At 38.1% G+C, this 27,445-nt stretch overlaps 2 protein-coding genes across 5 annotated transcripts; both read right to left on the bottom strand.

Annotated features, from left to right (window-relative positions):
• Positions 1-2,639: 2,639 nt before the first annotated feature.
• LOC127441291 (uncharacterized) lies at positions 2,640-9,549 on the bottom strand. Of its 3 annotated transcripts, none has more exons than XM_051698514.1 (4): positions 8,934-9,544; positions 7,673-7,769; positions 5,050-5,193; positions 2,640-4,488 (listed from the first exon to the last, which is right to left on the bottom strand). In XM_051698514.1, exons 1-4 carry the CDS (start codon positions 9,255-9,257, stop codon positions 4,403-4,405), a joined length of 651 nt encoding a protein of 216 aa, XP_051554474.1. In that variant the 5' UTR covers positions 9,258-9,544; the 3' UTR covers positions 2,640-4,402. The 3 variants fall into 3 exon arrangements, with proteins under 3 accessions (XP_051554474.1, XP_051554475.1, XP_051554476.1); XM_051698515.1 differs by having other exon boundaries at positions 5,040-5,193; positions 8,934-9,528; XM_051698516.1 differs by lacking the exon at positions 5,050-5,193 and having other exon boundaries at positions 8,934-9,549.
• An 813-nt stretch (positions 9,550-10,362) lies between these two features.
• Positions 10,363-27,369, bottom strand: dapk3 (death-associated protein kinase 3). Of its 2 annotated transcripts, none has more exons than XM_051698502.1 (9): positions 27,299-27,369; positions 26,401-26,489; positions 22,267-22,627; positions 21,915-22,044; positions 21,753-21,801; positions 21,565-21,591; positions 14,425-14,577; positions 12,626-12,671; positions 10,363-12,534 (listed from the first exon to the last, which is right to left on the bottom strand). In XM_051698502.1, exons 2-9 carry the CDS (start codon positions 26,460-26,462, stop codon positions 12,001-12,003), a joined length of 1,362 nt encoding a protein of 453 aa, XP_051554462.1. In that variant the 5' UTR covers positions 26,463-26,489; positions 27,299-27,369; the 3' UTR covers positions 10,363-12,000. The 2 variants fall into 2 exon arrangements, with proteins under 2 accessions (XP_051554462.1, XP_051554463.1); XM_051698503.1 differs by lacking the exon at positions 27,299-27,369 and adding an exon at positions 26,665-26,953.
• Positions 27,370-27,445: the final 76 nt, after the last annotated feature.

The raw sequence follows: 27,445 nt of genomic DNA on the forward strand, positions 1-27,445 counted from the left end.
TGACATTTTCTCAACTTCTTGAGGTATCACCCTGGGATGATTTTTAAACAGTATTGAAGGAGTTCCCATCTATGTTGGGCACTTATTGGCTGCTTTTCTTTATTATTTGGTCCAAGTCATCAATTTAAAAATAAAATAAAATAAATAAATAAATTATATATACAGGTGCATCTCAATAAATTAGAATGTTGTGGAAAAGTTCATTTATTTCAGTAATTCAACTCAAATTGTGAAACTCGTGTATTAAATAAATTCAGTGCACACAGACTGAAGTAGTTTAAGTCTTTAGTTCTTTTAATTGTGATGATTTTGGCTCACATTTAACAAAAACCCACCAATTCGCTATCTCAAAAAATTAGAATATGGTGACATGCCAATCAACTAATCAACTCAAAACACCTGCAAAGGTTTCCTGAGCCTTCAAAATGGTCTCTCAGTTTGGTTCACTAGGCTACACAATCATGGGGAAGACTGCTGATCTGACAGTTGTCCAGATGACAATCATTGACACCCTTCACAAGGAGGGTAAGCCACAAACATTCATTGCAAAAGAAGCTGGCTGTTCACAGAGTGCTGTATCCAAGCATGTTAACAGAAAGTTGAGTGGAAGGAAAAAGTGTGGAAGAAAAAGATGCACAACCAACCGAGAGAACCGCAGCCTTATGATTGTCAAGCAAAATCGATTCAGCCAAATTCTTGAACTTCACAAGGAATGGACTGAGGCTGGGGTCAAGGCATCAAGAGCCACCACACACAGACATGTCAAGGAATTTGGCTACAGTTGTCGTATTCCTCTTGTTAAGCCACTCCTGAACCACAGACAACGTCAGAGGCGTCTTACCTGGGCTAAGGAGAAGAAGAACTGGACTGTTGCCCAGTGGTCCAAAGTCCTCTTTTCAGATGAGAGCAAGTTTTGTATTTCATTTGGAAACCAAGGTCCTAGAGTCTGGAGGAAGGGTGGAGAAGCTCATAGCCCAAGTTGCTTGAAGTCCAGTGTTAAGTTTCCACAGTCTGTGATGATTTGGGGTGCAATGTCATCTGCTGGTGTTGGTCCATTGTGTTTTTTGAAAACCAAAGTCACTGCACCCGTTTACCAAGAAATTTTGGAGCACTTCATGCTTCCTTCAGCTGACCAGCTTTTTAAAGATGCTGATTTCATTTTCCAGCAGGATTTGGCACCTACCCACACTGCCAAAAGCACCAAAAGTTGGTTAAATGACCATGGTGTTGGTGTGCTTGACTGGCCAGCAAACTCACCAGACCTGAACCCCATAGAGAATCTATGGGGTATTGTCAAGAGGAAAATGAGAAACAAGAGACCAAAAAATGCAGATGAGCTGAAGGCCACTGTCAAAGAAACCTGGGCTTCCATACCACCTCAGCAGTGCCACAAACTGATCACCTCCATGCCACGCCGAATTGAGGCAGTAATTAAAGCAAAAGGAGCCCCTACCAAGTATCGAGTACATATACAGTAAATGAACATACATCCAGAAGTCCAACAATTCACTAAAAATGTTTTTTTTATTGGTCTTATGATGTATTCTAATTTTTTGAGATAGTGAATTGGTGGGTTTTTGTTAAATGTGAGCCAAAATCATCACAATTAAAAGAACCAAAGACTTAAACTACTTCAGTCTGTGTGCACTGAATTTATTTAATACACGAGTTTCACAATTTGAGTTGAATTACTGAAATAAATGAACTTTTCCACGACATTCTAATTTATTGAGATGCACCTGTATGTGTGTATATATATATAATGAAATAAATTGGAGTAGTGGTGGTGTAGTGGACTAAAGCACTGAACTGATAAGCAAAAGGTTGTTGGTTCAATTTCCACAGCCACCACCATTGTGTCCTTGAGCAAGGCACTTAACTCCAGGTTGCTCCAGGAGGATTGTCCCTGTAATAAGGGCACTGTAAGTTGCTTTGGATAAAAGTGTCTGCTAAATGTAAAAATACATTCTCTGAAATTAATATGGTGGCACAATTATATTTTTGTCTACAAAACTAATTTCAAACATTTAAGCATATGTCTTCAGATCAAAAGATTTTTAGGATAATGAGAAACATTTCAGGCAATTGACCCCAAACTTTTGAATGGTAGTGTATGTATCATCAGTAAACCTTTATTAATGATACAGTTTATATTTAAAATATCAGTACCAATTAGATGGGAAGATGATTGCACAGATGTGTTAAAATAAATAAATAAATGAAAATATTGATTATTATATAGTGTATATAGGCCTACTTAAAGTGTTACAAAGTGTGCTTGCCTTTTCAGATTTTGCCCATAATTTGACAAAATGTTTATAGTAAAAAGAGTCTCAATTTTAGTAGGGAACAAACCATATGATCTTGTGACTGTGTGTCACATCAAAGGATAAATTGAATCATTAGGGAAAACCTGCTGAATAATGTATATTTTAAATTAAAATATGAACATAAATTAGTTTTTTTTATTATTCAAAAACAAATTAATAATATACTATCTCATTTCAGTATCAAGTTTTACTGCACATCATCCACATTTTCTTATCCAGAATTTTTCTAATTAGTTAAATAATTTAGGTTTCTCATTTTTATAAATGAAAAAAAAAAAAAAAAAAAAAAGTTGATTGGTAGGCCTAATGGAAAAACAAAAGAAAGTTCACAAAGAGATAGTGCTGTTTGACTCCATGTGTCAATAATTAAAAATAGGCTACTTTTCTTTAGCTACCCTTTTGTACTTATTACCTAAAGCTGTTTTTGTATATTGGAAAATCATATAGTGACCAAGGCTGTCAAGCTCCACATCAGCAACAAAACACCATAAAACCACCATAAAAGTAGTCTGAATGACTTCTACAATATACTCCAAGTCTTCTGAAGCTATATGAGAACTTTGTGTGAGGAACAGACAGACATTTAAGTCCTTATTCATATATTATCCTTCCACTCTGCTGGACTTTTCACACAAAGCAATTGTATGCCTTCAGAAGACATACAATTTAGCACATGTGTCCTGCAGACAACTTGGACAATTTGTCTTTTGTAATGCTTGATAGCCATGGACACAATGAACCGTTTTTGTACAGAAGGGACAAGAGCTGCTTGAAGATTCTTTCAAAATTCTCATTTTGTGTTCCACAGAAAATTTAACAGCATTCAGGTTCGGAATAACAGCTCAAATAATACATGAGGTTTACAATAACATAAGAATTAATGTAAGTGCTTTTATAAAATAATAAGCTCCACATTTCTGCCTTTAAACCCTCCGAAAACTGGCCCCATTCACTTCCATTGTAAGTGCCTCACTGTAACACAGATTTTTACTTTTTTTTAAATTAAAGAAGGAACGAGTCTAAATTAATTTTTGTGGTAATCAATGTTATGCCACAAATGCTGTTGATTGATCTTAACTTGGATCGAACCCGGAATATTCCTTTAAGATTAATCTGCAAAAATTCTGCAGAGAAATGTTGTTTTGAGTGATGCTTTAGTAAGCATGTCTGATTCCCAGAGGACTAAGCCTGGGAACACAGGCACATTGTCCAAAAATGGCAGCATTCGTCTTAAGTTTATTAAATTAACTGGTTGAAATCCTGAGTCACTCTGAAATAAGGAGGTTTAGTGAGCGGTATACAAATTAACAAACAGCCTTTACAATTTTTAAATGTGAAACATACTATCAGTCTAATCCAACTGGGTGATTTTTAATATTAGATTTCTAATAATTAGAAGTATTATGTTTAAAACAAAAATACAAAGCACACCACCTTAGGCTGAAATTATCTTCTATTGATCTATTATCTAATAAAGTTTTGAATAGTCTTTATGCTTAGTGATTGTGCTTAACCTCATACACTTGTAGAGAAGCTAAAGAAACAAAAAATATAAGGATTTTAACCCTTTCAGGTCCCAATTCAGGTTCCAGGGATGCAAAAAAATATGATCTTGCTCTATTTCTATTCTGACGGTAGCCATAATTGATAATCAATTAAAAATAATAATAATAATAATCAGTTTATTATCATTTTTTAATAGATATTTTAATGTCCATTACAATAGATGTTTGTTCTGAGTGGTTGCAAACTCCAGATAATGGATTTTAACTTTTTTTGTTTTACCTACAGTAAGTGCAATTTATTATTAGGTGTTTATACATGAATCAACAGACAATAAGACTAAGTTTTACAGAATATGAATAATAAAATATTAAAAAATATTATTTGGTGAAGTACAGACAATCAAAAGATGAGGCCACATAAACAGTGTCAGGAGAGAGCAAGAGAGCTGGAGTATTTGATTAATGATTAGAAATCATTAATCATCAAGAAATCAATGTAGATAATGAGAAATGAGTTAGAGAGGTTAAAACTAATATGCCACATATACTGTATTCAAATGTCCGCTATCAACTGAAATTAGAAGAAACTTTGGTGTTTCCTTTTGTGGTTATGGCAGTCCTCTGTCCCTCATCCTTCAGCCTTGCAAATTTGTCTGCAAGATGGAAAAAGAAACAAATGAAAGAGCAAACCCACCCAGTACAAACATAAACGTCATGCATCAAGCTTGGTTAGGTTATAACAGAGATTATTTAGCAGGGATGAGTCACTTCTATTAAAATTAATGGGTGAAATTGGAACGCTCAACCAAGAAGCTCCAGCACCCAACGGTCAACGGATGTAGAAAGGAAGTCCCGCTTTACAGGTAAAAGGGCCAATCACCTTTAAGATACAGACGTCGCCTGGCTATCATCTCGACAGCGCATGCGCATAAGCTATAAAAGCCGGGATATTTATTTATTTATTTATTGCGTAATCTGAGGTAAAGAAGCACAATCTATAATACCAACGTTGTCAGATTTTACCGCTATTTTGAAATATTTTCTTTAATCGTAATCTTGACCAATCGTTTTTGTGATTTCGGTGTTCCCCCATTCAAGTATATAGGAGCTGCACTAACATGACTGGAAATAGCCTCCCGGGAGCGTTCCAAAAATGGCCGCCAGTGGACTGACTTGCTAGAAAGTTTTGGTTATAATCACTCACAGTTGCTTGCCTAGGTGAGTTGTTTTGGAATCACAGGCTTTTCTCTGACTCTCTGCTGCCACCTGCTGACTGTTCGCCGCATCACGTAGAGCGGCGCATGAATCCAAGAGATGCGCCTCACTGGTCAAATGAACCCACAGTGTTCCAATAAGAGCTGCACAAAACAAGAGTAAAAAAAAAAAAAAATATATATATATATATATATATATATATATATATATATATATATATTTATTTATTTATTTATTTATTTATTTTTTCCACGTAATAAAATAATTTGATATGATATTTTATTCTGAAGATGTTTAAATGCCCAGCCGACAACCGAAATGACAAAAACCTAATTTTGTCAGAGCAACATGACATCATAAGGAAAATTACAGGCACGTGTCTAGAAGGTAGCCATTGGGCTTGGAATGTCTCGCGAGAGTAGCATGCAAAATTCATACAAAAGTTTTATCAGAATCCAGTCCAATAATCTTTTGCAATTTGGGTGGCATCAAATGACAAACAACCATAAAAAAAACAATAGAAAAGTGATTGTCCATTGGAGGAAACATCAATATTTTATGTAGTGTTTAAAATATTATTTAAAGTAATATATTATTTTATTTATTAATGCAGATATCTAAAACCAAGAAATACTCAAACCAGCCCGTCTGGCACCAACAATCATCCATGCGATTATCTAATCAGCCAATCATGTGGCAGCAGTGCAGTGCATAAAATCATGCAGATACAGGTCAAGAGCTTCAGTTAATGTTCACATCAACCATCAGAATGGGAAAAATGTGGTCTCAGTGATTTAGACTGTGGTATGATTGTTGGTGCCAGATGGGCTGGTTTGAGTATTTCTGTAACTGCTGATCTCCAGGGATTTTCACACACAACAGTCTCTAGAATTTACTCCGAATGGTGCCAAAAACAAAAAACATCCAGTGAGGAGCAGTTCTGTGGACGAAAACGCCTTGTTGATGAGTGACGTCAGCAGAGAATGGCCAGACTGGTTCGAACTGACAAAGTCTATGGTAACTCAGATAACCGCTCTGTACAATTGTGGTGAGAAGAATAACATCTCAGAATGCTACTCTGAGTTGCAGGTTGGCATTGTTTTGGGGGCACGAGGGGGACCTACACAATATTAGGCAGGTGGTTTTAATGTTGTGACTGATCGGTGTATGTGTGTGTGTATACAGTATATACACTGGTGGCCAAAAGTTTGGAATAATTTTCAGATTTTGCAGTTTCGGAAGGAAATTGGTACTTTAATTCACCAAAGTGACATTCAACTGATCACAATTTGAAAAAAGTAATTTTTGTATAAGAAATAAAATCATTATGAAATACACAAACCTAGGTTTCACTTTCATGTACTTTGACTTGTGTATATAAAATTTTCCCAGAATAAGGATGTTATTAACCAGAAAGTCATCTCTGTCATTGTTCATAACAAGTCCATAAACTTTTGAGTAAAGATTTCAAGGTGAGGAACCTTTGGGTAAAGCCAGTCCTGTATATCAAGCCATAAAGCATCTGCATACATACAATGGAAAAATAAATGATCAGTAGTTTCAGTATTGTCACAGAATACACATTTACTGGTTTCAATTCCAAATCTTTGTCATAAGAATTCACTGGATGGATATACTCCGTTTAAAAATGTAAAATGGATTTCTTTGAATCTGCGAGTTATGGGGAATCTTAAATATTTCATTCGTAGCATGTGAATGGTTTTTTCGAGAAAATTTGTGAAATCGAGTTTCTGTAAGCTACTATAGGGTACGAGATGTTATCAAACCTATTTCGAATTGTTTTGTTTGAGAATTTAATTTGATTAAAGTCACAACCTCCAGTTAAAAGCTGTGGGAGACACAGAGTGATGGGAATAGAATTCGTAAAAATTCCTTTAATTAAACATAAAATAGAGTTGGGGATGGCTTTAGTTATAGATTTGAATGTGTTCCGATTGCCAATGGGAAGCGTAGATGAATTGAGGAAGAATAAATCAAAGGGGATGGTAAATGGAGTTTTATAATTATATAATTTCTATATAATAAATTACATAAGAAATAATTCATGACGAGATGTATAAATGAGATGTGAGGAATCTGTTGTGTACATTGACGATTTAACGATGACCGGAAGTGCGTCACTAAGCACCAGCATTTGCTTCTAAATGGTGCGATTTTATGATGTCCCAAACTTTGCACACTTTTTGGCTACATACTTAAAAGTGTGTACTGTTCCATTAAAATAACATTACACACTTTTAGGCATTTGGAGTCCCACAGAAACCCTATTCCAATCCCTAAAACCCTAACCGTTATTTAATAAAAGTAAATGTGACTCTCACGAGACTTTCTCAATCCCAACCCGACAATTCCCGTCTAGACGAGAACCAAATTTAAAGTGAGGACATCAGTCAAAATGTTTTTGAGTAAAGAACATTTCTGTCTCATTAAATCACAACGTCTGGAGAGTGTCATTAGATAAGTCCATTCCATATGGTCTCATTTTTCAGATGAAAATGTTTTCATGATGACGTATTTGGTTTCACTGGCATTGTCATTGATTAAAAAGGCAAAAATTAAAGATAAAACAAAGAGAAATATTTTTAAATTAGCCTCTCCTACCCTCCTGTTGAGCCAGCTCAGAAGAAAGTCTTTCATGCTCATTCTGGTGCATGATTCTGTTATTTTCCAAAGCGGTCATGTTATCCTTTAAGATAATCTAAAATTTTAAAATAAATCCAACAAAAATGTTAGTTCTTTCATTAAACATCAGTCAAATTACTTATTTAAACTTTATATCACTAAATTTTTTAAAGGTATAGTTTACCCAAAAATGAAAATTTGCTCATCATTTACTCACCCTCATGCCATCCCAGATGTTATGATTTTCTTCTACTGAACACAAAGATTTTAAGAATAATATTTCAGCTCTGTAGGTCCATACATTGCAAGTGAATGGTGACCAAAATTTTGAAACTCCAAAAAGCATTATAAGGCAGCATAAAATTAATCCATACGACTCCAGTGATTAAATCCATGTCTTCAAAAGTGATATGATAGGTGTTGGTGGGAAACAGATCAATATTTAAGTTGTTTTTTTACAATAAGTTCTTCTCCCTGCCCAGTAGATAGTGATATGTATTAAGAATGTGATTCGGCAAAATCAAAAGAAGAATGTGGAAGTGAAAGTGGAGATTTATAGTAAAAAATTACTTAAATATTGATTTGTTTTTCAACCACACCTATCATATCACTTCTGAAGACATGGATTTAATCACTGGAGTCATATGGATTACTTTTATATGCCTTTATATGCTTTTTGCACCTTTAAAATTTTGGCCACAATTCACATGCATTTTATAGACCCCAAGAGCTGATTTATTCTCCTAAATATCTTCATTTGTGTTCTGCAGAAGAAAGTAAGTCAGACACATCTGGGATGGCATGAAGGTGAGTAAGTGATGAAAGAATTTTCATTTTTGGGTGAACTTTTTTTTTTGTTCCCATACCAACAACAACAACAACAACAACAAAAAATGCTGCGGTGGCACCATGTAATAATATCAGATGTTAATACCATGGTACTGAAAGATTATTTTATTTATGGACCATGATATTTATACAAAACTCTGGGGTACTTCAAATAATATTATGCAGTTACCATGATCATGTCCAAAAACATTTTACGGCCATGTTGCATGTCTAAAAAAACTTTACTTATCCAAAATACATAGATTACTGCATGTGGTGCCGATGACAATACAATGGCACTTTTTGATACTCTTTTGTTGGTATAATTAAGGAAAAGTTAAAAGTGTACTCATTCATATGCACATAACATATTCAAAATATGTTCACCTCTAGTACATTTGCTAAAACTCACCTGAATCTGCAGACTGTCGGTTAGAGATGTATTGGTTTCCCTCTGGCTCTCCAAGATATTCTCCAGTTCCTCTTGCAGTTTGGTCTGGTTCTCATAGCTCAGCTTTAGTGTAGTTTTCAAGACTTCCTTCTCCCTTTCTTTCAACACCTTGGCTCCCTCCATTTTTTCTATTAAGGCCTGCTGCTCTGCTCTGCATTGTGCAATGCTAAACATGGGGGACCAGGTTGACCACACCACAATAACAATCAGAGAGACCATGGACCAAAGCGCGAGAAGAGCCATAATCCAGTTGCAGGTGTTTTGTGCTGAGCTGGACCTGGCCATCCTGAGAGAGATGGAAACAGTGTAGGATACACACCAAATAACCTTCTGTTGTCTGCTCTGATGTTTATGTGGAGTAATGGTATGACCATACAAATGAGTAGGATTAGCAGAGGGGGGGATGGGGGTGGCAGGCTGGGCAGTGTCCCTACTGAGTTCTGTAATCAACAGTGGCAGCTACGTCAAATTGTTTTTTCAGTTTCTTATCAGTGCCCCAATTGGAATACTGGGGAATAATTGGACATTACATTTAGATAAGATCCAATGTTTCTCTGGATATATTTCTCCAATGTGCTCATGACATGATTCTCAGGACAAATGTCTATAAATGTTTATGACCCTATTTTCTGGTGGGAAATGTTCCAAACTTGTATTACTTTTTTCTTCCATGGAACACCAAAGTATAATTTTAGCAGAATGTCAGAGCTGGTCTATTCCATACAATGAAAGTGAATGGGGGCCAGGGTCTGTCAAGATAAAAAAAAAAAAAAAAAACATTAAAGCATCATTAAAAAGGTCCATAAAATTTGTGCACTATATTCCAAGTCTTATAAAGCCAATAAATAGCTTTGTGTGAAAAACAATAAAATAACAAATAAAACAAGTCTTTATTCGCTGAAAATCTTGCTAAACAGACATGGTCACCATTCACTTGGTATGAAAAATTCTTTTATTTCCACAGAAGAAATCTTATGTGTTTCGAAAAACAGGAGGGTGAGTAAATGACAGAATTTTCATTTTTGGCTGAACTATTCCTTAAAGATAACACTGCATACTCATACATTTTGCCAGTGCCAATCAGACAAATGCACTGTTCATCTCAGAGGAGGCCAGTGCACCTCACTTCTCTCAGGATACTCGCTGATGCGCTGGGATTTGAAATTTACACTAAACATTTGTCTCCACAGTACCACTGAAACCCAAATGTTTATCTGAGAAACAAAACATGACAAGTCGTAATGGAGATGGAAAAAATTCTTTGTTTAAAGAAAACTCTGGCTCATTCAACATCACTAGACATTTTGAAAAGATAAAGAGTTTATGACAAATGTTTGCATTTATAAGACACTACACTTCACCTCCCAGTGTGCTCCTCTCCCCAGACACACCAAATAAAGACACTGCAATTATATTTCTCTTCAGTTCTTTTAATTTAATGGACCTTTTTGATGTATATACAAGTCTGTTGTAAATAAAACAAATAATGGGAGTGTACATTTCTGTAAACTGACAGATATGAGCAATGGTATGACTTAACAACATGAGCGTGCAACTATTTCCTGTAATCAAGTTACTGACATTCATCTGCACATGGAATGTCATGCAAGAAAAATGGAATGTTTGAAGTGTCTCTTTTGAGTAAAAGAAAAGCATCAAATCGTCATATTTCTAGACACAGCAGCAGCTTACTGAATTTTAATCAAGCAGAGTATATGTATTGATAATTCAAGAAAGCAGTTAGAACTAGTATGTGATAAGTAATTTCTTAAGACTTAGTCTCTCTACATAAAATTAGCATTTCATTTGTATAGGCAAAGTGGTGCTTCACATCAGACGTGCAGCACAACATAAGCAACTGGCAACAATAAAACCTGTTAATAAGCCTATAAATCTGGGGATTCTTTCATTCCTCATAGAGGACTGTGTATTGCATTATTCACAATGTAAATTTATGTTGCTTTGCTTTTAGTGCTTTTTGCAATTGATCTTACCCTTTGGAAGACAAAATAAGAACTTTAGCACAATGTTCAAGCAGCTCCTTTCCATACAGTGAAAGTGAATGGTGACCACAGCTGTCTCTGGTCCCCTTCCACATTCTAGACTCCTCACAAGAAAGAGTCTTATGGGTTTGGAATGAAATGAGGGTGAGTAAATGATGACACCTCTCTCACTTTTGGGCAAATATTCCCTGTAAGTAGTAGATCTGGCACATCTTAATTTCAAATCACATAAACTTTTTTTAATCGACTCATCTAGCATTTATTTTAAATGTGGTGAACTGAATGCTATACGTTGGCATCAGGTGCAATAGCCTGGCATCACTTAATGCAATAATCAGGCAAATTGTTATTTTTTTGTGTGGATTTTTCCCCTTTTTCTCCCAATTTGGAATGCCCAATTTTCAATGTGCTTTTAAGTCCTCGTGGTCGCGTAGTGATTTGCCTCAGTCCGGGTGGCGGAGTACGAATTCCAGTTGCCTCCGTATCTGAGATCATCAACCCGCGCATCTTATCACGTGGCTTGTTGAGTGCGTTGCCACGGAGACATAGCGCGTGTGGAGGCTTCACGCCATCCACCGCGGCAACCACGCTTAACTCACCACACGCCCCACCGAGAACGAACCACATTATAGCGATCATGAGGAGGTTACCCCATGTGACTCTACCCTCCCTAGCAACCGGGCCAATTTGGTTGCTTAGGAGACCTGGCTGGAGTCACTCAGCACGGCCTGGGATTCGAACTAGCGAACTCCAGGGGTGGTAGCCAGCGTCTTTACCACTGAGCTCCCCAGGCCCCCTCAAATCGCTCATTCTTAACGCATGCGCACCCTAACTCAGCCTTTATATTAAAAAATGTTTTTACATTGCTTACTCTTTTGATCTGGGAACATGAGTAAACATATGTAACCGAAAGACATGCATGAAGCTTACTCCAATATTCTGCTTAATACTCTACCTCATCTGCCCTGCACGCACCAAGCAAAGTTAGAATATAGTCATTGCATTTAGAAAGCAAACAGAGTAGCTTATGCCATGCCGGTGGTACGAACGTCGTTTTCAGCAGAAATCGATCGCACCAGCTCTTCCACCCAGCGCACCTCAGAGACCATCTGCTCAGCCAGCACTTCATAGCGCTTCTCCAGCCGACAAAACTTGCGTTTGAGGGCATTGGCTGACAGCATGGTGGCCCGTGCCTCCTCTTGGCTCTGTCTGCGGAGGGCTTGCGCTCTCTGCAGCTCCTGTTTGATCCGATTCAGATCGGAGGCGATGCTCTCGTTCTCCTCTTTGTACCAGCCTTCCTTCTCCTCATAGATGGAGAGCAAAGCAGCCACATCTTCTCTGCACGAGCGCTGGTTCTTCTCCAGCTCTCGCAGGCCATCCTCGGCCACGCCTATTTCCTCCATCACCTGGGAGAAGCGCTCGAAGTTGATGTAGGTGTTGTTGGGAGGCATGCTGGAGTGGGATTTGATGGTATACTCCTTCAGACGGGTGGTCTTCAGACGCCTACGCTCCGGCTTGCGCTCACTCTCCTCTGGCCGCACATTTCGCCTCTTAATCACCTGTAGGATACGATGAGACAAGAATGAGTAAAAGAGAGCACAAATGGCAGCAATAATGTACTCTGAGGTTGAGAACGTTTGAGATACAAACCTTGATCCAGGGGTGTTGGAGACTGTCGTCAATTGTCATTCTCTTCCTGAAAGTTATAGGAAAATATTGAATTAAAATATTAATGAACAGCAATGATGAAAGATCAACAGTGTTGTGAATCCTGATTTGTTCTATTTGTGTATTTTTCATACTAAATTGTTTTAGATCTTCAAACGAGATACAACATAAAAAAAGGCAACCCGAGTAAACACAAAATACAGTTTTCAAATATATATATTTTCTTATTGAAGCAAAAAGTTATCCAATTATCCAACTAACTGCCCCCTTAAACAAAATAGCTGGTTGTGCCACCTTTAGCAGCAACAACTGCAAGCAAACGCTTCCGATAACTGGAGATCAGTCTTTCACAACACTGTGATGGAATTTTGGCCCACTCTTCTTTGCAGAACAATTCAGCCACATTGGAGGGTTTTTGAGCATGAACTGCCCGTTTAAGTTCCTGCCACAGCATCTCAATCGGGTTCAAGTCAGGACTTTGACTAGGCCACTCCAAAACTTTAATTTTGCTTCTTTTTAGATATTCAGAGGTGGACTTACTCCTATGCTTTGGATCATTGTCTTGCTGCTTAATCCAGTTGTGCTTGAGCTTCAACTCACGGACTGATGACTGGAGGTTCTCCTTTAGGATTTTCTGGTAGAGAGCAGAATTCATGTTTCCCTCAATTATTGCAAGTCGCCCTGGCCCTGATGCAGCAAAGCATACCCACACCATCACAGTACCACCACCATGCTTGACCATAGTTATGATGTTCTTTTTTTTTTCATTAACAATTTTTATTGATTCCATACTCTAACACAAACGGTACACGAAAACACGGAATCAACATTTATCAATAAATGCCACCCGCTCCCCTCACTCTTGTCACCCAACATACATCCCAGTGGTCAGACATTGTATAACAACAGACACACATATAAACAGACAGTCCAAAGAAAATACTCGATGACATAAGACCCTTTTCAGTCTGTTTTACAATTCAGTTGCGGTTAGCAACTTTTGATAAAAGACATAAAAAAATTAACCAACAAAAAAGAAAAAGGGTTCCACAAATTAATTAATTTACATATATTTAATCACATTTAAAACTATAAGTCCCTCTCTACTGCCCCTCCCCGAGAGCCCTCCAAAAAGGCCAAATAGCTGCCCCACTTTTTATCAAACAACCCCCGGTTGCCTAGCCTTCTATATGACACCACCTCAAATGCCGCCATCCTGCCCATCTCTGTGCACCACTCCTGAAATGAGGGCACTCCAGACGACTTCCATCCTCTAAGGATGACCTGCCTGCCGATCATAACACTATTTTTTTATGTACTTATCCCCTATATTAATGACCGCCCCATTGCCTAAAATACAGAGTCTAGGGCAAAATGAAATTTGAGTGCCCAATACGTCACACATAAAACTCTGAACCCTCAACCAAAATTGTTGGATCTTAACACCCCACCAAAAAACATGGGTTGTGTCCCAATCTTCTGATTGGCATCATCAGCAGGTTGGTGTGTCCAATAGAATCGATGTAAAATCTTAAATTGCATAAGGTGCACCCTTGCATCTCTAGATGTAGACTTGATGTTTTTTAAGAATCCTAGCCTAATTGCACAGGTGCTGGAAGTGAGTTTTATCATTTAAAAACTGTATTTTGTGTTTACTCAGATTGCCTTTATGTTAGATTTTTGAAACAATTTTGTATGAGATTTCCACAAAAACAGAAGAAATCAGGATGGGGTCAAATAATTTTCACAGCACTGTATGTAATAATGAGGCTGATACTAACTTGGGATCCTTGACCAACAATCGGCGAATGAAGTCCTTGGCAAGCTCACTTGTGTTGCTGAAGTACTCTTCATCAAAGTCATAGTTAACAGCTGAAATGTTGGTCAGTGTTTCTTGTTTGGTTTCACCAAGAAATGGAGAAGCACCACTCAAACTGAAGAACATTAATAATGTGTTAATATTCATTAAGCCAAGTACAATGACATGAGCTGGGGGTGGAAAAACCATGCAATCAATGCAGTCAAATAAGCCATATAATTAAGTAATTACAACCTCAATTTCGAAAAAGTTGGGACAGTTTTGAAAATGCTAATAAAAACAAAAAGGAGTGATTTGTAAATTCTATTTAACCTGTGCTATATTGAAAGCACTACAACATTATTTTATGTTTTACCTTGTGAATTTAATTGTGTTTTTATACTGTATATATATATACAAACTCATTTTAAATCAGATGATTGCAACATGCTCCAAAAAAAGTTAGGACAGTTCAGTGTTTACTACTGTGCAATATCACTATTTCTTCTAATAACACTTAAGCGTTTGGGCACTGAGGACACAAGCTTAAGTTTAGCAAGCAGAATTTTCCCCCTTTCATCCATTTTTCAGGTCTTCAGCTGTGCAATTGTATTGGGCCTTTGTTGCCATATTGTGCACTTCATAATGGCCTACACGTTCTCAACTAGAGACAGGTCAGGACTGCAGGCAGGTCAGTCTAGCACCCGCACCCTCTACTTACGCAGCTATGCACTTGTAATCCGGGCAGTATGTGGTTTAGCGTTGTCCTGCTGAAAATATGCAGGGACGTCCCTTGAAAAGATGGCATCTGGATGGAAGCCTATATTGCTCCAAAATGTGTACATATCTTCCTGTGTGGTGCCCTCACAGATGTGCAGGTTACCCATGCCATGGGCACTGATACACCCCAATACCATGACAGACACTGGCTTTTGAACCTGATGCTGATTACAGCTTAGATGGTACTTTTCCTCTTTGGCTCGAGAACATGATGGCTGTTTTTTCCAAACACGATTTGAACACATATTAATGTTAGTATACATATATCAAAATACATATACAAAAGTTAATTTGCTAAAGTTGTACCATATCCCCATCTTTTATTTGTTCAACAGGTTTCTTAAAATAAATATATAAATACAGTTGTGCTAAAAAGTTTTCATACCCTTGGAGAATTGGTAATCATTTTTAAAGAAAACATGAGTGAGCAGGCAAAACACATTTCTTTTATTTCTTATGGGATTCATATTCAACTGTAGGTTATAATAGAATGGCATAATCATAAAACAAAACATGGCAACAAAGACAAAAAAATTTCTTCATAAAGTTTTCATACCTTTAGTTCTTAATACTGTGTATTGCCTCCTTTAGCATCAATGACAGCGTGCAGTCTTTTGTAATAGTTGTCTGAGGCCACAAATTCTTGCAGGTGGTATAGCTGCCCATTCGTCTTGGCAAAATGCCTCCAGGTCATGCAAAGTCTTTGGTCGTCTTGCATGAACTGCACGTTTGAGATCTCCCCAGAGTGACTCGATGATATTAAGGTCAGGAGACTGTGATGGCCACTCCAGAACCTTCACCTTTATCTGCTGTAACCACTGGAGGGCCAACTTGGCCTTGTGCTTAGGGTAATTGTTGTGCTGGAATGTCCAAGAGTGTCCCATGCGCAGCTTTCATGCAGAAGAAAGCAAATTGTCTGCCAGTATTTTCTGATAATATGCTGCATTCATCTTGCCATCAATTTTCACAAGATTCCCCATGCCTTCAGAGCTCACACACCCCCAAAACATCAGTGAGCCACCACCATGCTTCACAGTGGAGATGGTATTCTTTTCACTACAGGCCTTATTGACCCCTCTCCAAACATAGCGCTTATGGTTATGACCATAAAGCTCTATTTTGGTCTCGTCACTCCAAATTACAGTGTGCCAGAAGCTGTGAGGCGTGTCAAGGTGTTGTCATTTGTGGCATTGGCACAGTAAAGGCTTCTTTCTGACAACTTGACCATGCAGCTCATTTTTGTTCAAGTATCGTCATATTGTGCTCCTTGAAACAACCACACCGTCTTTTTCCAGAGCAGTCTGTATTTCTCCTGACGTTACCTGTGGGTTTTTCTTTGTATCCTGAACAATTCTTCTGGCAGTTGTGGCTGAAATCTTTCTTGGTCTGCCTGACCGTGGCTTGGCATCAAGAGATCCCCGAATTTTCCACTTCTTAATAAGTGATTGAATAGTACTGACTGGCATTTTCAAGGCTTTGGATATCTTTTTATATCTTTATAAAGTTCCATTACCTTGTTACGCAAGTCTTTTGTCAGTTCTTTTCTGCTCCCCATGGCTCAGTATCTAGCCTGCTCAGTGCATCCACGTGAGGGCTAACAAACTCATTAACTATTTATACACAGGCACTAATTGCAATTTTAAAAGCCACAGGTGTGGGAAATTAACCTTTAATTGCCATTTAAACCTGTGTGTGTCACCTTGTGTGTCCGTAACATGGCTAAACATTCAAGGGTATGTAAACTTTTGATCAGGGCAATTTGGGTGATTTCTGTTATCATTATGATTTAAAAAGGAGCCAAACAACTATGTGATGATAAATGGCTTCATATGATCACCATCCTTTTTTCTTTCTTTTTTTTTTTTTACTTTTTGTGATTAACATTTTTTTATTCATTCAACCATTAAATATAAATAGCAAAACACACATATACAGAATCAATATCCCCCCTCCCAATCCACTCTGACCAGCAAAAAGGGTACTTGATGCAGAATTTGGGGTTCAGCCATATGCTCGAGGCAACATTTAAAAAATGTCAGAATTAAACAGTCTGGACACTTTTGTGCATACCGAGTTCAAGTGCGAGATAACGGGATGTAACTTAGCTTCTCCGATTAATTTGAAAGAAAGGCTCTGCAGTAACGAAATAGGGGCAAGAACTTCCTGTTCTATACAGAACCAGGGAGGGGCTCTCTTAGGTGGAAGCAACCAATGAGCCAAATGTCTGAGACCGAATGCATAATAATAAGATAAAATCTTGGGTAGGCCTAGCCCACCTCTGTCAATCGGCCTATATAACTTACTGAAATGTAATTTGGGATGCTTACCATTCCAAATGAAGGATTTTGCTATGCTATCAAATTGCTTGAAATAAGAGAGGGGGACATCTACAGGGAGAGACTGCAGTAAGTAACTGAATTTTGGAATACAATTCATTTTAATAACATTAACCTTCCCAATCATCGATAAGTGTATTGAAGCCCACCTGCCCACATCGCTCGAAAACCATTTTATTAAGGGGTCAAAATTAACTGGAAAGCACCCGGCTGGAAAGCCGTTTCTGGGCAGTACGCTGTCAGAGCCAAAGCTTCGGATTTAGACCAAGTGACTCTATATCCTGAAAACTTAGAAAAGGAATTAATAATTCTGTGGAGGCAAGGCATAGATCTACTGGGGTCAGAGACAATTAATAAAATATCATCTGTGTAAAGCAAGAGTTTCTGCGCCATACCCCCGCCACCACCCCTGGAAAATCATCCTCCTTTCTTATCGCGGTTGCTAATGGTTCCATGGCAAGACAGAACAATAATGGGGAAAGAGGGCAACCCTGCCGGGTGCCCATATCCAGAGTAAAATAATCTGAAATTAATCCATTTGTTTGTACCGCCACTACTGGGTGTCTATAAAGTAACTTAATCCATCCAATAAACGTACTACCGAACCCATATATTTCCAAAACCTTAAAAAGATAATCCCATTCTACCATAACAAATGCCTTTTCGGCGTCAAGTGAGATGGCAGCGACCGGAGATTGTTCATTCGCTACTGACCACATGATATTGATGAGGCGCCTGATGTTATCAGAAGAGCTACGGTCTCGAATAAACCCCACCTGATCTATATGTATAAGAGATGTCATAACTTTACTTAATTGATTAGCCAGAATTTTGTACAAAATTTTTACATCTAACTGGATCAGGGAAATTGGATGGTAACTTTTACACTCGCTTGGATCTTTGTCCTTTTTAAGAATCAGACTGATCCGGGCTTGTGTCATGGTTGGCGGGAGCTTTCCATTCTTTAATGATTCAGTATAAACTTCTAGCAAAAATGAGCACCAACCGGCGACAATCCCTCTAACCTCAAAAGGTCCATGAACACCCATGAGCCCCCACGACAACTTTACCATTGGATTGCACAATTTTGCCTCACAAATTTGTGAAGCAAAATTACATAACAGAAATACTTTGTAAAATAAACCCCAGCCAAAAGGAAGAATGAACACAAAGAACATGTAGATTAATTCACAGAACTGTTTTAAAGGTGTGATCCTCCACAAAACAAATTTCAGCTGATATAAAACCGTTCAGTTTCACGGATAGACAAACAAATTTTCAGTGAGCCAGCCATTATGAGTTCAGCGGATGATGTAATCATTCCAGTGTCCTGTAAATGGAACAAGCTCCAGCCGCTAGGCGGAGCCAACACAAAAAGAAACAAAACAGACATCCCAGTTCCCCGGATGGTCAAGTCAATTCACTCGGAGGCCGCATAAAAGTATATACCATGACTTAGTCAGTCAACTTTATAAAAGACATCCTTTGTGTGAGCATGTAGATATTTTGCGGTCATCTGTAGTGTCCACTCTCAAACTGGCCGGGAACTTCCATGCAAAAGTAATCTTCCGTCAATGCAAAAGCTTCTTTAAGGAAAGTGTTATTCACAAAACAAACTCCAGCCGCTAGGCGGAGCCAACACAAAAATAAACCAAAATGACGCCCAGCTTCCTCAAAAGCCAGAGTAAGTACAGCGAGTCGACCCACTCACATGAGAAACATCCAATGGTTTACTCACCCATTGATTCTATAAAAGACATTGCCTGATTGGGACATGTAAATACTTTGCGACCGTCCTTCGTTTCTATTCTCAGTTTGGCCGGGAACATCAATGCAAAAGTGATCTTGCGCTGATGCAAGAGTTTCTTGCATTCCCTGAACCGATCACATTTCTCTCTTGTCGAACTCGCAAAGTCCGGGAACAAGAAAATATTATGATTCCTCCAAGAAAGCTTTCCTTTGCTCCTCGTCTGGCACAACACGAGATCTTTATCGGATGACCTCAGAAATTTGGCCAGGATCGATCGGGGCCTGTCTCCCTCAGCAGATCTCCGAGCAGGGACTCTGTGAGCTCACTCGATTTCCAGCTTGTGGCCTGTTATGTCGAGCAGACTCGGGAAGAGCTCGTCTAGGAATTTCATCATATCTCTGCCCTCCTCATGCTCAGGAATTCCAACAATTCTGACGTTATTCCTGCAGCTCCTATTCTCAAGATCTTCAAGCTTTTCAAGAATACGTTCCAGATCAACTTTGGTCGCAGGCGGATTAGCGGATAATTCCCTCTCCGAAGACTCCAAATAATCGATTCGTTTCTCAGCATCTGACACTCTTGTAACTAACTCAGAGAATTTTATTTCCATCTCCATAATCAATCGACGTATTACAGCGAGATCCTCCAAGTCACCATCACCAATATGTTGGACAACTGACGCTGGATCTCTTCTCCCTTCGCGCCATCCAAATCGAGTCCCCGGTCTGTAGGCCTGTCAGGGCTTTCATCCTGAACATGTAAGTGTTTTTTAATGTCTCCAGAGCCCGATGATTTTGACTTCTTTGCCATGTTTTACCTCAAAGAGTAAATGTATAACTGGGTATATCGAATTTCCCCATATTATAATATGAGAATAATTAAAAATTTAGCAAAGTGCGCAGAGCTCGTCGTTCACACGTCTGCTTCTTGCATGGCGTCACGTGACCTACAATCATTATCCTTAAATAAAAGACAGTTTTTTGCATGATCAGTCATTATTTTCAAAATCAATGCCAAAATTTCACAATTTCTGCCAGGGTATGTAAACTTTTGAGCACAACTGTATATATATATATTAATCCTTATTCACTATTACTCTTACCTTTTTTCCCCTTATCTTTTGAAACTATATTTATTTGCTGCACATATATTGCTGTTCTATATTTATACCACCAATCTCTTGTGTTTACCTCTCTTTTTGTTCTCTCTTATTTACTTATGTATTCTCTTTTTTTTTTCTTTCTCAATACGTCTGTATTAAATAAAAATAAAAAAAGATTTGAAATGTGGACTCTATTCCAACTACTTAGCAGGTCCTTGTGGTGGCATGGTTACTCACCTCAATCCGGATGGTGGAGGACAAGTCTCAGTTGCCTCCACTTCTGAGACTGTCAAGCCGCGCATCTTATCATGTGGCTCGTTGTGCATAACACCGCGGAGACTCGGCATGTGGAGGCTCATGCTACTCTTCGCGATCCATGCACAACTTACCACGCACCCCATTGAGAGCGAGAACCACTAATCGCGACCACGAGGAGGTTACCCCATGTGACTCTACCCTCCCTAGCAACTGGGCCAATCTGGTTGCTTAGGAAAACTGGCTGGAGTCATTCAGCACACCCTGGATTCGTACTCGCGACTCCAGGGGTGGTAGTCAGTGTCAATACTCGCTGAGCTTCCCAGGCCCCAACGCATGACGGTTTTTAAGACAGTGCTGTCTGAGGGATCGGAGATCACACGCATTCAGAAGTGGTTTTCGACCTTGCCTTTTACGCACCGAGATTTGACCAGATTCCTTGAATCTGTTAACTATATTGTGCAATGTTCTTCTAATTTGTCTTAGAAATTTTTTTCTCAAAGCTCTGGATTAATTGCTGACGCATCTTGGCGAGCCTCTACCCATCCTTGCTCTTGAAGGACTGGGCTTTTTTTGGAGGCTCTTTATATACTATAACTTGATTACCTCACCTGTTTAACATCTCCTGTTTCACAAAACCTTATTTCAACTCGTCAGATTGTTATTAGTCAAAAATTGCCCCTGCCTCAATTTTTGGAGCGTGTTGCAACCATATGATTTGAAATGAGTGTATATTTCCAAAAAATAACAATCACATCAAATAATGTATTGTTATAGTGCCTGCAATATAGCATAGGGTGAACAGAATTTACAAACCACTCTTTTTTGTTTTTATTAGCATTTTCCATACAGTACCAACTTTTTCGGGATTGGGGTTGTAGAATCTGTTGTGGTACTTACAGTATATATGTGATAACGCCAATGCTCCTGCAGAAAAGAAAATTACATTGTTTAGAAATCAGAATTTAAAGACAACCAAGTAACTTTCACTATTTTGAGCATTATAAATAATTTATATTTTAAAGGGCTGAAAATGTTATATTCACAACCCATACAATATTTTCAAATCATTATTGAAATTGACTTACCACATGTCTGCCTCCAGGCCGAGGGGCTCATAATTTACAATTTCCGGGGCTGCAAATGACATACAGGAATGATTTAGCAAAGTACCACGCCTACTGAAGTAATGATTACGTTTATTTAAGTGATCTTAAATAAAAATACATAAAATAGAATGAGGTTCTTGCCAACAAATTCAGGAGTTCCAAAGATATTTTTAAATTCATGTCCATCCTTAATTTGATGTGCAATTCCAAAATCTATCAACTTGATTCTGGGATTAGGAACATTCTTATCCAGCAGCATTATGTTCTCAGGCTGAAAACAAAGTGATTGCATAGTGATTCAAGATTTTGTAGTACATATTGGAATTTTAATGAGAAACAAATGTCACAATTGCTTGAAATTAAACTTTTTGGGTGATGAATGGGTAATTGATAATAAAATACATGAACTAATTAACAGCAAACTGTAAAATAAATCCTTTTGGTAACAAGTACTACACATGCACAATGCACACCTAACATCCTTGGCATTCACCTTCAAGTCAAAGTGTGCTATGCGTTTAGAGTGGAGGTAGTGCACTCCATCCAGGATCTGCTTGAGAAACTGTGTGGCCTCCTCCTCAGTCAACGACTCCTTCTCAGCCAGGAAGTCAAACAGCTCTCCTCCAGACACCAGCTCCAGGATGAGGATCACATCGGTTTTGTTCTCAAAGATGTCATGGAGGGTGATGATGTTGCTGTGCTGGATCTCTCGAAGGATGTTCACCTCTCGCTCAATTTCTTCTCGGCTCACGCCCCTTCGGCTGGATGACAGCCGCCTTTTCTTGATAAACTTGGCAGCATATTCTGTTCCCGTACTCTTTTCTTTACATTTACGCACAATGGCAAATTGTCCACTGAGATAGAGACCCATGGTACAATAGCATAGATGAGAGAGAGAAAATGATATTTGTAAAGTTTAGATTGTATAGAAAAAAGCACAATATTACTGTCTATAAAACATAAAGGAATAGTTCACCCAAAAATGAAAATTCTCTCATAATTTACTCACCCTTATGCCATCCCAGATGTGAGATGTTTTTCATCTGCTGAACTCAAATGAAGATTTTTAGAAGAATTTCTCAGCTCTTTTGGTCCATACAATGTAAGTGAATTGAGGCCAAAATTTTGAAGCTCCAAAAATCACATAAGTCAGAGAAAAGTAATGCATAATACTTCAGTGGTTAAATCAATATCTTCAGAGGCGATATGATACAGTAGGTGTGGGTGAGAAACAGATCACTTTTACATTCTTCTTCTTGTGTTTTTGGTGATTCACATTCTTCATGCATACTACCCCCTACTGGGCAGGGAGAAGAATTACAAGCAAAAAACAACTTAAAAATGGATCTGTTTCTCACCCACACCTATCATTTTACTTCTGAAAATATGGATTATACCACTGGAGTCATATGGATTATTTTTACGATGCCTTTATGTGCTTTTTGGCGCATCAAAAGTTTGGCACCCATTCACATGCATTGTCTGGACCTGCAGAGCTGAAATATTCTTCCAAAAATTATAATGTGTGTTCTGCATTAAAAAGAAAGTCATACACATCTGGGATGGCCTGAGAGTGAGTAAATGGCAGAATTGTCATTTTTGGGTGAACAAACACAGATTAACACAGATTCTACCTGAGAACAGACAGAAAATACAACTAGAACAATAGTCTTAGCAAGCACCACTATTAAATGGCATGGGTGCAAAACCATTACAAATGAAAACATACTGTATATGAACAGCATCCAATAGTAGGGAAGGTGTAAATTTCTTAAAATGTCCAAAAGAATTAGAGAAAATGTAGCAGAATTAAATGGTGCCTAATGTAACATTATTGTAAAATTTAGAGCAAATGTCGTGCAATTAAAGGTCTGTGCCCAGTTGCATAAAACAACTTAAGTTTTTCCCTTAAGTATAACACCTAAAGTGTGATTTTCCCTTACCTAAGGAAATAACATGAGGGCGTTAAATATAATCCCCTTAGACAGTTCTCTTAGCTAAGGGAAACTGTTAAGGAATTTCTATTAAAAAAAATTCCTATTAAATTAATAGATTTCCATACAGTTTATTCCATAAACTGTATGGAAATCTATTAATTTCCAGGAAAATTGCCCAAATGTTGGTCGGGACATTTCTGATCTTCTGAAAGTAGGTAGGGACTAAGAGAACTGTCTAAGGGAAACTGTTAAGGAATTTAATACAGTAAGCAAGATTTTACCATAATAAAATTCTACTGTTATCATTGATACAACATGTCCCTACCTACTTTCAGAAGATCAGAAATGTCCCGACCAACATTTGGGCAATTTTCCTGGAAATTAATAGATTCGAACCCTTTTTTGAGCTCATATCTTTCCCGTGTAAGTATAAAAACTGTCCTGAGTTTTGCATGCGGACTATTTAATGAAGGATTCTGCTTTTACAGCTGGTAAGAGCCCTCTTGAGAAAGATATTTTAGAAATTACAATTTGAAAAAAAAACTTCTTAAACTACTTCAAAGAGTTCTCATCAAAAAATCCTCCACGTACTGCAATGACAGCTTTGCAGATCCTTGGCATTCTAGCTGTCAGTTTGTCCAGATACTCAGGTGATATTTCACTCCACGCTTCCTGTAGCACTTGCCATAGATGTGGCTGTCTTGTTGGGCACTTCTCGCGCACCTTACAGTCTAGCTGATCCCAAAAAAAAGCTCAATGGGGTTAAGATCCATAACACTCTTTTCCAATTATCTGTTGTTCAATGCCTGTGTTTCTTTGCCAACTCTAACCTTTTCTTTTTGGTTTTCTGTTTCAAAAGTGGCCTTTTCTTTGCAATTCTTCCCATAAGGCCGGCACCTGAGTCTTCTCTTTACTGTTGTACATGAAACTGGTGTTGAGTGGGTAGAATTCAATGAAGCTGTCAGCTGAGGACATGTGATGTGTCTATTTCTCAAACTAGAGACTCTGATATACTTCCTCTTGTTTAGTTGTACATCTGGCCTTCCACATCTGTTTCTGTCCTTGTTAGAGCCAGTTGTCCTTTATCTTTGAAGACTGTAGTGTACCTTTGTATGAAATCTTCAGTTTTTTGGCAATTTCAAGCATTGTATAGCCTTCATTCCTCAAAACAATGATTGACTGACAAGTTTCTAAAGAAAGCTGTTTCTTTTTTGCCATTTTGGACCTAATATTGACCTTAAGACATGCCAGTCTATTGCATACTGTGGCAACTCAAAAACAAACACAAAGACAATGTTAAGCTTCATTTAATGAACCAAATAGCTTTCAACTGTGTTTGATATAATGGCAAGTGATTTTCTAGTACCAAATTAGCAATTTAGCATGATTACTCAAGGATAAGGTGTTGGAGTGATGGCTGCTGGAAATGGGGCCTGTCTAGATTTGATCAAAAATAACTTTTTTCAAATAGTGATGGTGCTGTTTTTTTACATCAGTAATGTCCTGACTATACTTTGTGATCAGTTGAATGCCAGTTTGGTGAATTAAAGTACCAATTTCCTTCCGAAATAGCAAAATCTGTACATTATTCCAAACTTTTGGCCGCCAGTGTACATATTCGCGATATATCGCAAATTAACTTGCAACATGATTTGAATGCATCCATTTATACAGTCTATAAATATGCAGAGAGCAGAAAATACTAGGTACACTTCTATGTGCGCGTTCCTATTAGATCACCATCCAGCTTGTTGGCGATTTCTCTGTCGTCAAATATGTACTCCTGCAATAGTTTTTCTATCGCGAAAAAAATCGCCTTGACCAACTGTACTCTTCAATTGGTTCTATAAACTAAGCCATCTTTTTTTTCAGAAACCCTTTTACTCTTAATGCACACTTAAGGTGAAGTTTTCCCAAACTTAAGGTTTACTTAGAAAAATGGCACTTAAGGGGCATTATGCAACACTTAACATGTTTTAAGGGCGTTCTTATGTAAAAAAAAAAATAAAATACTTAAGGCAAACTGAAAGGGATTATGACGTTTTACTTATAAAACCCCTTAAATAACACTTAACAGTTCTTTTCTGCAACTCCTTTAAATTTAAGGGAAACTTTAGGGTGTTCTTAAGGGAAATTTACACTTAAGGTGCTTTATGCAACCAGGCACTGCTTCTCTCTGAGCCTTCTGTAGTCTCATTTGCACTACAGCTGTGCTCAAGCATTGTACAGCAGTGATGTCATTCTGCAGCAGTACAGCACAGAAACCTCCACTTCCATATATAGGAAGGAAGGCAAGGCTTGATTCAGTGTGTGCAGATGATCAAATCATTGTGCTGGGGCTATTTAAATGTCAAAATGTGAAAAGGCCTTGGTACAGCAATGTTTGTTTTTATACTGCAACGATTAGCACAAACATGATGTTGGCATGGCAACCTGGATCCAAAAAACTTGGTTATGCCACTTAATCATGTATGTATTTATATTTTATCTCATTAAACTCCATGAAAGAGCTTGCATTATTTATTATTATGTAATGTAGAGAGCTTTATCAAACATTAAGACCTTAATTTAACCCTGATCTTTGTCTATATTTAATTCCTTCAGTGTGAGATCACTCCTAGTCCAAGTTAAAACAGGAGGACTGTTATGCTCCTGCTTGTAAGGAGTGATGTCACATCGTAACCTCTTACCTTCCTAGCTCCTCTCCCATCTCATAGTAAAGCTCTACATCCTCCTGTCTGAAGCCAGCCATGATTTGCTGACTTCAAAAGCAATCAGTCTGTTGAAAGGAAAGATCAGAAATGGTGCTTGTTAAGATTTGACAGGATATCATCATGGTTACAATACCACTAAAGTGCTTGACACTTGCTTTATTCTTTGTTGTTAATAACCATAAATGGTTCCTAATAGTTCAGTGAATTGTGCCTTTCATGAGAGGTCTGAGAAGTGCTTACATGCATCAGTATTTACTCTTGACCTTACAGGAAGTTGGACTGACATGGGCCTGAGAACCTCCATGTGTAGAATGTGGACATTCCATTCCTACTTACGTCATTTCCTACGGTCATAAACAAGGGTTGCCAAATTTTCACCCTGTTTTATTTTCTTTCTTATCGCCGAATATACTCAGCGCTGTGGTCTACACATTGTGCGCTGAACATCGCAGCTCAAAAGCCATTAGAACATATTCCAAGCCTCAATGAGTCCAGAAATGTACAATAAAACTTTCATTTGAGAGCAAAGGTACAGTTCACTGTTTATAAGACATTATAAGCAACAGTTCAGACACGGTTGTTTCCTTGTTGTACGTTCAAATATGAAATTAGTCATATTATTATACGTCACAAATGCGTCACAAATGCTCTACCAAACCGTGTACACTGACTGACCACTTTGATTTAGCTATTTGGCTAACTCTTCAAAGAAACAACAACAACAAACACCGGTAAGCTTTTATATACTCGGACACACCACGCTTTAAAGTGAATGTTAGATTTCGTGAACATCTCTATACTCTTAATAATGCTGTCTAGAAAAGGTTAAAAAAAAAAAAAAAAAGCTAAGTTTTCTTTACATATCTCTACGTACCCGCATTCCTCAGCCAATGGGGTATTTTCTGGTTGCAGCGCTGTGGAGAGGCGTGGCTTTTAAATGACGTCAGCGCGACTCCACCGCAGGATGACGTCAGCTTGAGTGTACCTGTTATTAGAAGTCTGCCCTGGTGTTCAGTAATAA

The sequence above is a fragment of the Myxocyprinus asiaticus genome, chromosome 5 (assembly GCF_019703515.2).
Source record: "Myxocyprinus asiaticus isolate MX2 ecotype Aquarium Trade chromosome 5, UBuf_Myxa_2, whole genome shotgun sequence".
Lineage (NCBI taxonomy): Eukaryota > Metazoa > Chordata > Actinopteri > Cypriniformes > Catostomidae > Myxocyprinus > Myxocyprinus asiaticus.